The sequence below is a fragment of the Dasypus novemcinctus genome, chromosome 2 (assembly GCF_030445035.2).
Source record: "Dasypus novemcinctus isolate mDasNov1 chromosome 2, mDasNov1.1.hap2, whole genome shotgun sequence".
In the NCBI taxonomy this organism is placed as follows: Eukaryota; Metazoa; Chordata; class Mammalia; order Cingulata; family Dasypodidae; genus Dasypus; species Dasypus novemcinctus.
The window spans coordinates 177,954,876-177,968,117 of record NC_080674.1 but is presented as its reverse complement, the minus strand read 5'-3'; the positions used below and the strand labels follow the sequence as shown (position 1 = coordinate 177,968,117).

At 39.0% G+C, this 13,242-nt stretch overlaps 1 protein-coding gene across 1 annotated transcript in view; it reads right to left on the bottom strand.

Moving 5' to 3' along the window:
- TENM2 (teneurin transmembrane protein 2) overlaps positions 1–13,242 on the bottom strand; it is a 1,208,790-nt gene that overhangs the window by 912,326 nt on the left and 283,222 nt on the right. Inside the window, exon 3 of the mRNA XM_023591746.3 lies at positions 10,052–10,351. Within this exon, the coding sequence (XP_023447514.1) occupies positions 10,052–10,277 (226 nt within the window). The 5' untranslated portion in view covers positions 10,278–10,351. The remainder of the gene's footprint in view (positions 1–10,051; positions 10,352–13,242) is intronic.

The following is a 13,242-nucleotide window of genomic DNA, read 5'->3' as shown; positions in this document are numbered from 1 at the left end:
TATAAGTCAGAACGCAAAACTTCATAGCGCTTTGTTTTTCCCCCTATTCACAGGAGAGAATCCAGGAAGCCATGTGTGGTGAGTCACTCATAAAGAGAACAATAACAACAATAACAATTCATTAAGACCTACAGGAATTCAGAGGAGGGCAGAGGATGCCTTCTCCAGGGAAGGAATGGGTGCCTTGGTACTTTGTCCATGGTACTTTTGCAATCACAATATTCTACAGGCACTGGGCACATGAAACAAAAGTCTAAAGAGGAGGGTTACTTTAAGACAAAAGGCAGAGAGGGGGCCTGTGGCAAATTGGAATGAGAATGGACTGGCTGAAAGCAATTAATTAAACATTTGTAAAGCAATCAATAAGGCAAAGATATTTGGGGCTAAATATGGTCTGTGGACATTAACTTTGTGACTTCTGATTTAAAGGATAAAATGGAGGCCAATTCTGAATAGTGGACTGGGAAATAAAACTAGTGCTGTACCCACAGTGCTAAATTAAGTTCGGACTGACTGAGTAGGGTATAGAGAGAAAAGTAAGGTTCCTGCCCCCCCACCAATCTTTGTGCAGGATCTTTTCCTTTTCCTTTCCATTGATTACTGGTATTCTAATGTGAGCTCTTTTTCTCTTCTCCCTATACATTTTTCCTGAATAATAGAATGAAGTACCATGAAAGTATTAGCTGTCAACACCTAAATCTTTTTTTTTTTTATTCCCACCCCTTGCCCCACCCCAGTTGTCTGTTCTCTGTGTCCATTTGCTGCATGTTCTTCTTTTTGTCCACTTCTGTTGTCAGCGGCACAGGAATCTGTGTTTCTTTTTGTTGCGTCATCATCTTGTGTCAGCTCTCCATTTGTGCAGTGCCATTCCTGGGCAGGCTGAATTTTCTTTTGCGCTGGGCAGCTCTCCTTACGGGGCGCACTCCTTGCGTGTGGGGCTCCCCTACATAGGGGACACCCCTGCGTGGCACGGCACTCCTTGTGCGCATCAGCACTGTGCATGAGCCAGCTCCACATGGGTCAAGGAGGCCCGGGGTTTGAACCGTGGACCTCCCATGTGGTAGATGGATGCCCTATCCACTGGGCCAAGTCTGCTTCCCAACACCTAAATCTTTACCTTCAGTTCAAGCTTCTCTCCAGAACTACAGAACTGTACATCCAACTCTCAATTACACAGCAGCATATGGATGGCCTAAGGACACCCCAATTTCTAAAGGTTCACATTATATATATATCTTCACCCCCACAGTGGTAAATCATCTGTGTTTTAAGGCCTGGTTATTAGCAGTATCATCTAGTCAGTTGCCTTAACCAGAAACTTCCAATTTTCTTCACTCCTCTCTTCTATCCCTCACCCTGCTTGTCTTACTGGTTCTCTGAAAGTATTGATTCTACCCTTTAAACAGCCTCAGCTTTGTGGGTCAATTTATCCAACCGGCAGGAATTAAACATATAATCACTTGCAAACTACACATACACACTTACACAGATACACACACACCACTTATATTTGCTTATGAGTTCCTAAGTTATTTGGCCAACGATAGATAACAAACAAAAATACTGTAGTCACTCAAAGGAGGGGCTGATGCAATATAATATTTTTCCTATATTTCTCTTGTCCTGAATCCATGTAAGGTGACTTGTTGCTGGTAGCACTCTTTGCATAGGAAGAAATATGGCAAGTTGAGAAAATAATCCAAATTCTTACTATACCAGGACATTTTTGTGCTTGGGCTATGTCTCCATTCCAGGAGAACTTGAACTCACTCACATTACTTTCATTAAAGGAGTTACAAGCATTGACCTCTCTGGGGTCTTTAAGTAAATTCAGCATCAGAAAGGCAATATTCTCTCAGCAGGAGGAGAAAGCTATCAATGCCCAATAGCCCATGAACAATATATCTGCCTCCACTTTTACAACGTCCTACAAAGTCACAACTTTTTTTCCCCAACAACATTTCTCAAACCATCTCAATCATGAAACTTACTATTCCATCCAGGCTTCTAGTCTCACTTGCCTGGATGAGGATTACAATCTTCTAACTCATTTCACTGACTATATTGCCTTCCTATAGTACACTCCAAAAACTTAAAGTCACCGTACTCTCCCTAAAACAACTTCACAATCCAGTTTCTTACTCTCTCTCCAGCTCATCTCTCACCACTCTGCATTTAATTAACCTGAACTTCTTTTAGATACTTGTAACAACCAAGCTTTACCACCTGTGGACCTATGCCTGCGCTATATTTTCTTCTTGGAGAACTCTTTCTTGTCCCTTTGATCACCTACCCTTCTGCATCCTTCAAGTCTATATTTAGATGTCACAATTCATGAAAGTCCATCTCTGAGGCACAATTCTTGATCAGATGCCTCTCCAAAACCATCCCATATTCTCCCTTTCATGATGTTTATGATACGGCATTTTAGTTATATGTGTGCCCAGTTTGTGTATTTTGTGGACCCCAGAAAATTATGTTCTTAACCTAACCCATACCTGTGCGTGCAAACCCACTGTATATGGGGCCTTTTGGTTAGATTCAGTTAAGGGGCCTACCTTTGGATTAGATCACTTCAGTTCAGGGCTTTTGGTTAGATTGTGGGACCCAGAGTGATCTTAATCCTCTAACTGGAGTCCTTTATAAATGGAAGACTAAAAGCAGCACACATGAAAAAAACCCAGGGACAGAGAGAAACCAGGAGAAAAAACCCAATGCTGTCATTATGCCCTGCCATTTGCCCAAGGACATGCTTGATTGCCCACAGCTGTAGCTCTGGGAGAAAGTATCTTTAGATGGTACTGCCATGTGCCTGATCACCCACAGCTGCAACTTGGTGAGAATGCATCTCTTGATTTGGACACCTTCACAACCTCAGAACTGTAAGTTTTACCCTTAATCCTGTGATAAAAGCCAACACATGTCAGGTGTACTGCTTGGGCAGCATGTGGCAAACTAAGACACATGCCTATTTATATCATTCCTCTTGAATGCTGCCATGCTTTGTAAATTTAGGGACCACTTTTGTCATATTCATTGCTGTGTCCCCATAACTTAACACAGTTGCCTAGTAAACATCCAGTAAATGTTTTTGAACTAATTTGAGGGAAGTGACAAAACTGGAAGAGTTAGAAACTCATGATTATCCATAGTCTGAAAAAAATAATAGGGGAAAGACTAAGGGCAAGATACAACTAATAAGGTGAAGCAGTTGGACAGTGTTGAAATGTCAGAAGTTTTTCTTGGAATGAGACTCATGGAAATAGAATTAAGCAGGAGTAATAGGCATGATTTAGTGAACATAAGTACACAGAGTCAAGAAAAAAGAGAGCTCTAGAAAACTCTAGAATGCAAGAATTGTGATACTATTTGATACTTGAATACCAAAATTAAAAAGAAAAAAAGCACATAGAAAAGTAGGAATGGAGCTTGCAAAGACCACACAAGTGAGGTCTTAGGGTTGAACATCACTGGTGTTGGGACCATCTGATATTAGGCCAGTCGGTTTAAGGAGGGGCTCACCATAACATACCCTAGGCATAGGATAGACCCAAATCTAAGACACGACCAAATAAAGTCATAGTGATAGATCCAGGTAACAGTATGTGTTCTAAGTCAGACCTATCCAGGTGTTCCTTGAGGATGTTCTGCTGATGGTTTTAGAAAAGTCTCTTTCCAATGATGTTAACAAGAGAAGAGAACATGAGAATGGTGTTACCAGCAGTCATCTTTAAATAGAACTCTTTGCAGAATAAAACTAAATAAATAGAATGGAACTAAGAAATGGAGAAAGAAGGAAAAGTCTGACCTCACTTGTTTAAAGTCAGATATATTGCTGGATTCTCCTGTGATATAAGCCAAAATATTTTACTTTTGTTTACACTAATTTGAGTTGAGATACTGTCACTTGTAACTAAAAGAGACTAGAGAGGTAGAAACAGTGACAATTGAAGTTACATGAATAAGTAAACCTTAAGGAAAGTGCCAAGGAGAAGAATGAGTAGAGGACTAAAGGTGGAACTTTGGAGAATTACTATTGAAAAAGAGCAGGAAATAGAAAAAGATTCAAAGAAAATTATATCCAAAGATGATGCAGAATCAACAATAGATGATTACCTGAAAGATAACAATTAACCAAATTGGCCAATGGTTAAAAATATTGAAAAAATGTAAATATAATCCTAGAAAGGCAGTGAATATCAGCAATGAAAAATCCAGACAAGCTTGACTCGCCAAATGACATGAACTCTAAATTAATACAGGTAAAATGATGAGGAAGGATTAAATTTTATCCATGGTTTATGTGGATTATTAATTAGACCCATTTCTAAAATGTATACTTTATAAAATACACATCTTTAAAAATAATATTTGTAACCAAAGACACTGCCCCAGAATATCTTTTCCAATCTCTCTCTACCTGTCTCTTTCTCTTTGTCTCTCTTTTTTTAACTTGTGAAATTGTCTGACTAACAAGTCTCTTACAGTGTGTTGGCATCAGCTGACAGTTGCTAGATGGTATCTCTCATTCTTTTCTAAAAATAGAGAAATAATGTGTGAGTTATGTTCATCTCTGGGAGCAAAAGGTATGGTACATAGGGAGGCAACTGCACACTATCGACAAGCTGGAAAAGAAATTCTGAGTCTGAAGATGTCAGAATATATGCAAGTCATGGAAAACAAATTCAAGGGAAACAAAGATTCTTGCATAGAATACTATTAGAGGTGGAGAACAAGTGATTTCCATTTCTGCTGGCAATACGATTAATCTGGCAATAATTTTAACTATAGCTATAACCCGTAAAGTGTATCCAGCACTTTTTAAATGGAACACCATGTCCATAGTATGATAAATGCATAATTGTAATTAAAGATCCCCAAAACTATGTATGTAGTGGGAAACTAAAGATGGAGGAACTGAGACTTAGAGAGCTTAACTTTCAGAATTTGATCAAGGTCACACGGAGAGCACAGACTAGTACTGGGGTACTGACACAGTTTAACTTTAGAGTCTACAGTTTTAACTGTCTTGACCAAATATCTCCCATAAGAAGCAACAAGGATTCAAGTTAGCCAGCAAGAAGATAATGGATCACATTATTTCGAAAGGGTGCAGATTTTCTTTTGTATAGATTAAAAAACAGCGACAACAAACTACAACCACAGCCTGGGAGATACTACAATAAGCTGAGTTATGAAGAACTCTCCTGAGTTGAGTTGTGAAAGAAGTCATGCCTACAGATAGGAGAATAAAATGAAAGCAATCCTCTTAAGATATATTTCAGCCTTCCAAATATTGACTAAAAACAACTCTTGAACTTCCCTAAAACCTAAAAGTTGTTCTTTATAGGTAAATTAAAATGCTAGGGTTTTCCAAATAGAACCTTTATAACTGTTGCTTTGGCACAGCAGAAAAATAACTTTTAAGTCAGTGATGTAGAAAGAAATGCTCACAAATTTCCAAGCATTTTGTCTATTAATATGTACTTTAATTGAATTAATCAGATACCATTTTAACTTAAAGAGTGGTTTATGAGTTTTCAGCTCATTAACACGGGTTAAATTTTATTCTATGCCGAATTACATAAGGTAAAATTATTGTCCAAGTTTTCTTAAAGATCACAGAGGGTAGAGTTAGTTTATGAAAACAAACCTAGCCTAAAATGTGTTTGTGTGTTTATGTGTGTGTATGTGTTTGTATGTGTGCATAGCTGTGTATTCATGTGTATCTTTTTTTCAAGGGTATCCAAGTTATTTCTTTGCTAGAACTGATTGTGAGGACTGATACAAGCATTCTTTCAAAAATCCAATTTCCCCCCAATTCTTTCTTTAACCTTGACCCAAACAGCCTGAGGTACAGAAAAAGAATTCAATCTTGGTCCCCTCTCCAGGGACTTCCACTACTAAGTGGAAAGAAGGGCTTTTTGAGGAATAAGAGGCCTGGTTGAACTCTATGGCCCAATGGGCCCTGGCTAGCTCAGACACCAGTCAGTTCTGCTTACCTGAGCAATTTCATTTAGACAGAAGCACCATTCTTGATTGGTGTTCCAGGTTGAGAGGTTGTGCAAGAGGGTGAAGACTGTAGGGGAGGGCAGAGAATCAGTGCTGACAGCATAGCCCAGCACACATCATCTCTGCAGTAGGACTTTCCTCCCCACAAGGGTGGAAAGGCTTTGTAGGAAGGAAAGCTCCCAGGGCCTCTGGGATGGTCATGGAAATGGGATGGATGAAAAGGGGAACATAGAGCAGGGGGACTGGTGATAATGCCTATTCAATGTTCAATGAATGTTGGCTATTGAAGTTCCCATAATATTAAGAAAGATTTAAAGGTGTTAACTTCCTGACTTTCCTTGGGCTTTGAATAAGTGTTTGATGATTTGGTTTTTGTTTGCTCACTTATATATGTGGGAGGAAGTCAGACCTGGTGGTTTAAAGACAGCTCTTGAATCAGGCTCCCTGTGTTTGAAACCTGCTTCTACCTCTTCCTACATTTGCAACATTGGGTGATTTATTTCTTTTCTCCATGCCTCAATTTCCCAATCTGTGAAAAAGGAAGTAATAAAATACCTACTTCACAAAGTTCTTGTGAACGTTATTTGATTTATTGCAAGCAAAATGCTTTGATTGGCACCTGGCACATAGAAAGTACTGTGTAAATGTTAAGCCATTATTCTTCTGTTATGATTGTTGTTGCTATGTAAAACATTGAAGACTGTCTACTACTCCTGGTGGAGCACAGAATGCAGACCAGAGGCACAGGCACATAGATTACATAAAAGCAGAATTCAAGTCTGACTTTAGGTTCCCAAGCCACAGGTGAATGTCTTCTGTAACACACTACCTGACACCTACCTTCAGAGTGCCAAAGAACGTGCTTATACGACCTGCTTTGGAACTTGGCCGAAACCTTCATTATACAAAATAGCATCTCTTCAGTGGGTTGGACTGGACCTGGGGATGACCAGGGATCAGACAACTGCTCACTTTTGTCAGGGGCATTAACTCTTGGGCAACTAGGATGCGATTTAGACCAGGATTAGTCATTTACTAATTATTAATTATCGCTCTGGCCCCAGACCTGAGGTCAACAATTTTCTCCCTTCACACCTGGAGGATTCAGTCTAATAGAGGACAGACACGTAATTAGCATAGTCTCTACTTTGGAAAAGAAGCTCACGAAAGAAAAAAGGCTGAGGAAGAATATGTGTTGAAAGTAAGCAAAGGAGACAAAATTTGACGGGAGCTTCGAGAGATTTCTCATGGGAACACCTGGCCTGTTTCTCCAGCTGGGTTATGGCAGGTTCTTCACATTTGATACTGGCAGCAGGGTAGCTGGTGGAACTGGAGAAGGTCTGACCCAGGCCCCACATCACCTTTACTGGCTGGCAATTATTTTTCTCTCTGAGCATCTGGAGCAACATCCAACTGTGTTTGCCAAACTTGCTTGTATATGAGAAGCATATTTGTTTTATGATCAGTGTCTTGGGTTTTAAATAAGAATGCCACGGGAGATGATCCTGCAGTGATCCTTGCTAATGTACCTTTAGGCTAATAAGTACTGAGATGATCCTGCTCTTTGATTTCATGAATAAGGAAATAAAATGGAAAATGCATGACATTTAAAAAATTATTGTTATGACTGAGTGCAAAATTTATTTTAACCCCCTCTGTAGTGGCTACGTTTCAGGTTGAATGTGCTGCTTGCCAGATTGTAGCTCCTGCTCCTCCTCTCCTTAAATATGTGCTTATTTACTTCCTGCAGAGTTCAATTTTAGAACCTATCAAAGTAGATCCACTCAGACTCTGACTACATTTTCATGCATAAATTCATAGATGTCTTCAGAAGGAATTGCACTTGCATATGCAAATACTTTCCAAAGCCTTTTCATTTCTACTTTTGGCCTGCACAGTTTTTAATTCATGCAAACACATTACACAAACAAATATGGGCTCAATAACAACACGCGGCATGTGTGAATTGTTAATTGCAAAGCTACGAGTTTGATATGGCCAAGCAACTTCCATTACTATCAATGCAGGGGAACAAGATTAAACAGAAAGAATAAAGGTATATTTGAAAATAAAATCCAAAGCACTTTGTTTTGTTTTATGTAAATATTAATAAAGGAAAGGCGACAGGCCAATCCACAATTCAACAATGATCTGGGATCTACAGCTCAGTGCACATTGCTCTAGAAGCCAGGCTGCCCCTTGAATGAGACTTAGGAAGAAGAGTCTACATTTCAGCACAGAATCACAAGAAAAAAATGTATGCAGCAATGCCACAAATGAAATAAAAATACAGCAGAAAATGAAAGGCTTTCAACCATGTTGGACATGCATCACCTTTCAAAGTATTTGAATCTTGTGTTGGCGATGCTGTAAGAAGAAACAGATAATTGTCCTAATTTTTCATATTGAAAATTTAAGTACCACCTTAATTAATTAAGCTATGATTCTTCATATTTTTTCCCCTAATTCCCACATATGTTTTGAGGTTAGGTAAGAACTTAATGAAATAAAACACTTGTTGAAGTAACTCACAGATCAAAAACAGTCGATACACAGCAATTTTCAAGCACATCCCTCACCCCCAACCCCCAATTTCTCATGGAGCAACAGTATGTGCTTCTTTTACATGAAAATAACTCAGAAAATAAGACAGACGATAAAATAAAATTATATCCTGAAAAGGTCTAAAATTGCAGTGCAAACACAAATTTAACTGTTTTTCTGTTGAATTTTTCAGTATTCAGTTAAATATAAAAGAAAAGCTGGAACTAAGCTAAACTGAGACTTTATGAGAACATGTTTTTTGAACAATTTCAGAATTGTAGGTTTATAAATCTTGGTTAAAATGCTAACTAAAAACATAGAAGATAGATTAGATAGAGATGATAAACAGATAGCTAGATAGATGTTAGAGAGAGATACATATAGATAGATAGTTTTCTAATTTAAGTGAGCCAAGAAACCACAAATGTAATTTCAAGTCAAGGTATTTCATTTGGAAATTAACTAATTGCAACTGCCAAGAAAATGGAACAAGAAAATAAAGAATCAGCATCCTAAAACAAATGATGCAACTATCCAGTGGAGCAGGGTGTATACCCTTGGCATTGTCAGGGTGACCCTTCCCTGTGAATTCACTTGTGCGTTTGTTGAGCCACTAATGTCATTTGCACACACAGCAAAGCTGGTACACAAATGAAGACATGGAACTAGTGAGAGAACTTGGCCACAATGCCTTTTATCGCTGCTCTGCTTTAGTCTGCATGTTGATGCGTTCTCAGCAGCTCTGAACAAGTAATAACAAAATTTTTCATGGATATCGGACATGAAGTGAATGCCGACTGGAAATGCTTGGGAGAAAATATTCTCCCTCCAAAAGAAATCAAGAGACTATTAAGTTTTGGTGAAAATAAGAGTATTATATCAGTGGAACTGGATATATGATATTCATGTGTTGTGTCTACTTATTCTCCAAAATACAAAAAAAGAATGTAAAACTCAGAATTAATACCACATGGGGAGGGTTATATACTATGATACAAGAGGATTCAAGTATGTTTTAATCAATACACACTTTATTAAAAAAGAATCTAACTGAGGAACCAAATGTGTGAATTAGCAGAAAGTGGAGTTCTTCGCAGCTTATATGTGGACTTCAAGGACAATAATTTGAAAAACTGCAAATAGACTTGTTCCTCAGGATAGGGATCCATCCTGATCCCAAAAATCCCCCTTATGAAGCTAAGGGACTGCTGTTTACTACCTCCCTCAAAGGCTGCCATAATGGGTCTCCAAAATCAACCAACATCATAGTGAGGAATTCAGCGTCCAGGATAAGAGGCACTTCTCTATTACTTGTAGGAGTTTGATGTGCGTTGATTAAAGGGATTGTTCTCATACACTAAACTCTAGTGCAGCAGTTACTTGCCAGCATGCTCTGCTACACCTAGTTTTTGCCAACCTCATTCATCGATGACATCAATGTAAATCAAGAATGTGAGGCAGATCAGCGCAAGTCAGTGGGGAAAGCTCTACCTACCTTGTCTTGGAAACTCATCTGACTCCCGGTGGACAAGGTCTGTGACTCGGTTTCCATAGTGCATTCTGCTGTCATGATCGTAGGCCTTCAGAGTCTCGCTGGAGCTATAAGACTTCTGGGTGGGCACACGGCAGTCTTCACTGTCCAAAGAGGAGCTTGTGTAGCGGCACTCTTTGCCACACCGTCCTCTAGTCAAAGAGCGGTGTCGCCGATCCTTCACATCCATTGTTGCGGATGGGGCAGAACACCAATGCTTTCAGAAAAGTCAGTCCTGAGTTTTGACGCTTGTCACTTTGCCACCTGAAAACATCAAAGAAAATCAAAACTGTGATTACAAGAAATGCGGCACTCAGTTCTGACTCACTCTGACTCAGATAAAAACATAAAAAGGCAAATTTGGTCGGCGCAGCACAATCTCTTTTGCGAATGCTAATGTATACTTAAACAATCAGCCTGAGTAGAATAACTCGACACGGTAAATTAATTTTCTTTCTGTTTTAATTTAATAGATTTGAAAAAAAAATAGCAAAAAACTCATGTTTTGATTTTCTATATGTGTACAGATGATACAATAAATCTGTTATTCTAGTGCAAGATCTTGTTATCAAGCGGTTCAAAGCAGAATGGATTTTATTCTTTAATTATGTTTTCGTTTGGCTGTAGAAGGGGATGGGGAAAAACAAATAGTGAAAAAAAGGTGCATTGTTAGGGTCGAGCATGAGGCATAAATATGTGCTATTGATGTTTGCAATGTACAAAGTCACATTTGACTAACAAACTTGCAGCTAGGTCTGGAAAATAATAATATAGCGTGTTCTTGACAGGCAAACCATCTTCCTTTGGTTTCTTTAAAGCACCTTCAGTAAAGTGCCAGTCAGCTTTCTCTTCTTTCAAATCTGTTTCTGGGATAGCACCTGGTCACTTCTTCTCTGGTCACCCACGGACAGGAGACCTTCCTGACAAGAGCGCTAATTGGTACAGCCACCTGAATAACAACCTGAACCCATCCTCTCCCCTCCATGGCTGGAACACCCACTGTGGAAAAGGAAAACTGCAGATGAGCCCTGAGTACAACAGGCAAGCTAATGGAAAGGGACCTCTCTAACAAAGGAATGGGCAACCAGGGAGCGCCATGGGTTGTCATTTGACACCCTGGGACTGGAAGTGGATGCCAGACTTCACTCAGAAAGCACTAGCTTTCTGCCTAGCAAATACAACAAAATTGCTTAGGCACCAGCAAGTTCCAAATGATAGGTTCTTATTGATTTCATCTGCCATGCAAAATAGCACAGAGCACAGGGCTAGGGCCTGGACAGAATGGACAAATACAAATTTTAATTAAAATGGAAAATGCAACCCAGAGCCCGGGTAATGATTTTCTGCATGCTATTGTTGCTCCCTGTGTTCTCAGTAAGTCGGCAAATACTCAGGGAGCAGATCTGTGGTTTTGAACCCCTCTCTCCTTCCTTGGCTGTTTACTGGGTGCCAACACATTGTAAGAGGATGCCTGTATAAACGGCAGCACTGGCCTGTCGCACAGAGCTGTGAGAGGCATCTCCCCCAAGGCAGCAAAGCCAACCACCCCCATCTCACACCTTGTCTTTTTATACCACGGGTTCCTTCTGGATCTCAGGAACCTACCTACTGTCTACTACTTGCACACTTTATCAAGTATTGCTTGTAATCAAGGACGGCACTTTTGCCAGTTTGGCAATGGAAAAGGAGGCACACCTGTTATGAACACTGAGCACAGTCATGCTGCTGTCACCGATGCTTATACTTGTAAAAAGGCAAAAAAACTCGTTTCCTGGAGTCTATAGTTCCTTACTCAGTAAGTTGAGAAGCACTTTTGGGAGTCACCAGACAAGACTCCAGGAATTGTTTGGAGCACACAAATAGTCATTGTTTCATGGAAGCTTTTGCTGCCGTGTAGTCAAAGTGTCCTCACATTAATGCGTTTGTTAGATTACAAACATCTGTTCCCATAGTTTCCAAAACGTGACTTCACTCTTCTGGGATCCATATTACAAACTGGTTAAGAGCATGGACTTTGGAGTCTTGATTGGGTTCTATGCCTACAATACCCAGTTACTAGTCAGAGGCCTTATAAAAATTACCTGTGGGTGGTCTTTGAGACTCAGTTTTTCAATTGTTGATAATAGAAAAGAACAGAGTTTTTTTTTAAAAAAACAAAAAACAAAAAGAGGTAATGTGAGTAAAGCTCCCAAGATTTGACTAACCCATAGTAGGAGTTTAATAAGAGACAAATACGTTTTAACTACAAATATTTTTTTAGTTATGTAGTCACAGATATGCTTAAGACAGAGGACAAAACCATAATAAAATCATTGAAATTCAAAGTTCATATAATAAATAACAGTATTTAAACTACATAGTGATAAAGGAAGATCTTTTATACCTACTGAGGATAAATACGGTTGTGCATCAACGCTGCAGAGCCACAAGTGATTCTGGGGGACTGAGTGTTTTAGGCTGATTTTATAATTTTTCCTCCATTCTGTTTCACTGTACATTTTTTTTTTTTTTTTACTTTTTAATGTCTTCAGTGTTTCTGACTCATGGAATCCTATCTTTTCTCATTTGCATTGTTCTTAGGAAACCAGGCTGAATTTCTACAAGTGTGTATATGTGTGCTTTTATTTTTTTTAAATCATGTTCTGAGTAGGAGCCTAAAGGCTCATTACCTATTAATAGAGTACAAGTACTTTAATGTTTGGACATTTTGACGTCTAATTTGGTTGCCCAGCAGTCTTTTCCCGCTAAATTCTTATCTCTTGGCTATGCTCTTGATAGTTAAATATATCAGCAATGTCACCTCTGGATAAGTGATGGAAATTTATATATAATGAGGTGAAAAATGACAAGTCTTAGTCAGGGAAAGCTAATTTCTTAGGGTATCGAGCAGAGTTCACAAACTGTTGGCCAAAAGACATTTTCCTGCCTTTTCTAAAAATTAATTGCTCATATTAAAAAGACAAAACAGTAAAGTTTATTTTCAAATCTGACAACCCCCCCAGCTTATCACCAAAAATCAGACAATCCAGAAATTTCTGATTCCAGAAAATTGGAGTAGTTGTATTTTTCCCCATCCTATGCACTGAGTTGAGTCAAAAACCCTAGATAATATATATAAAATAAATATAAATGATGTCTAAAAGTGGAGATAAAAA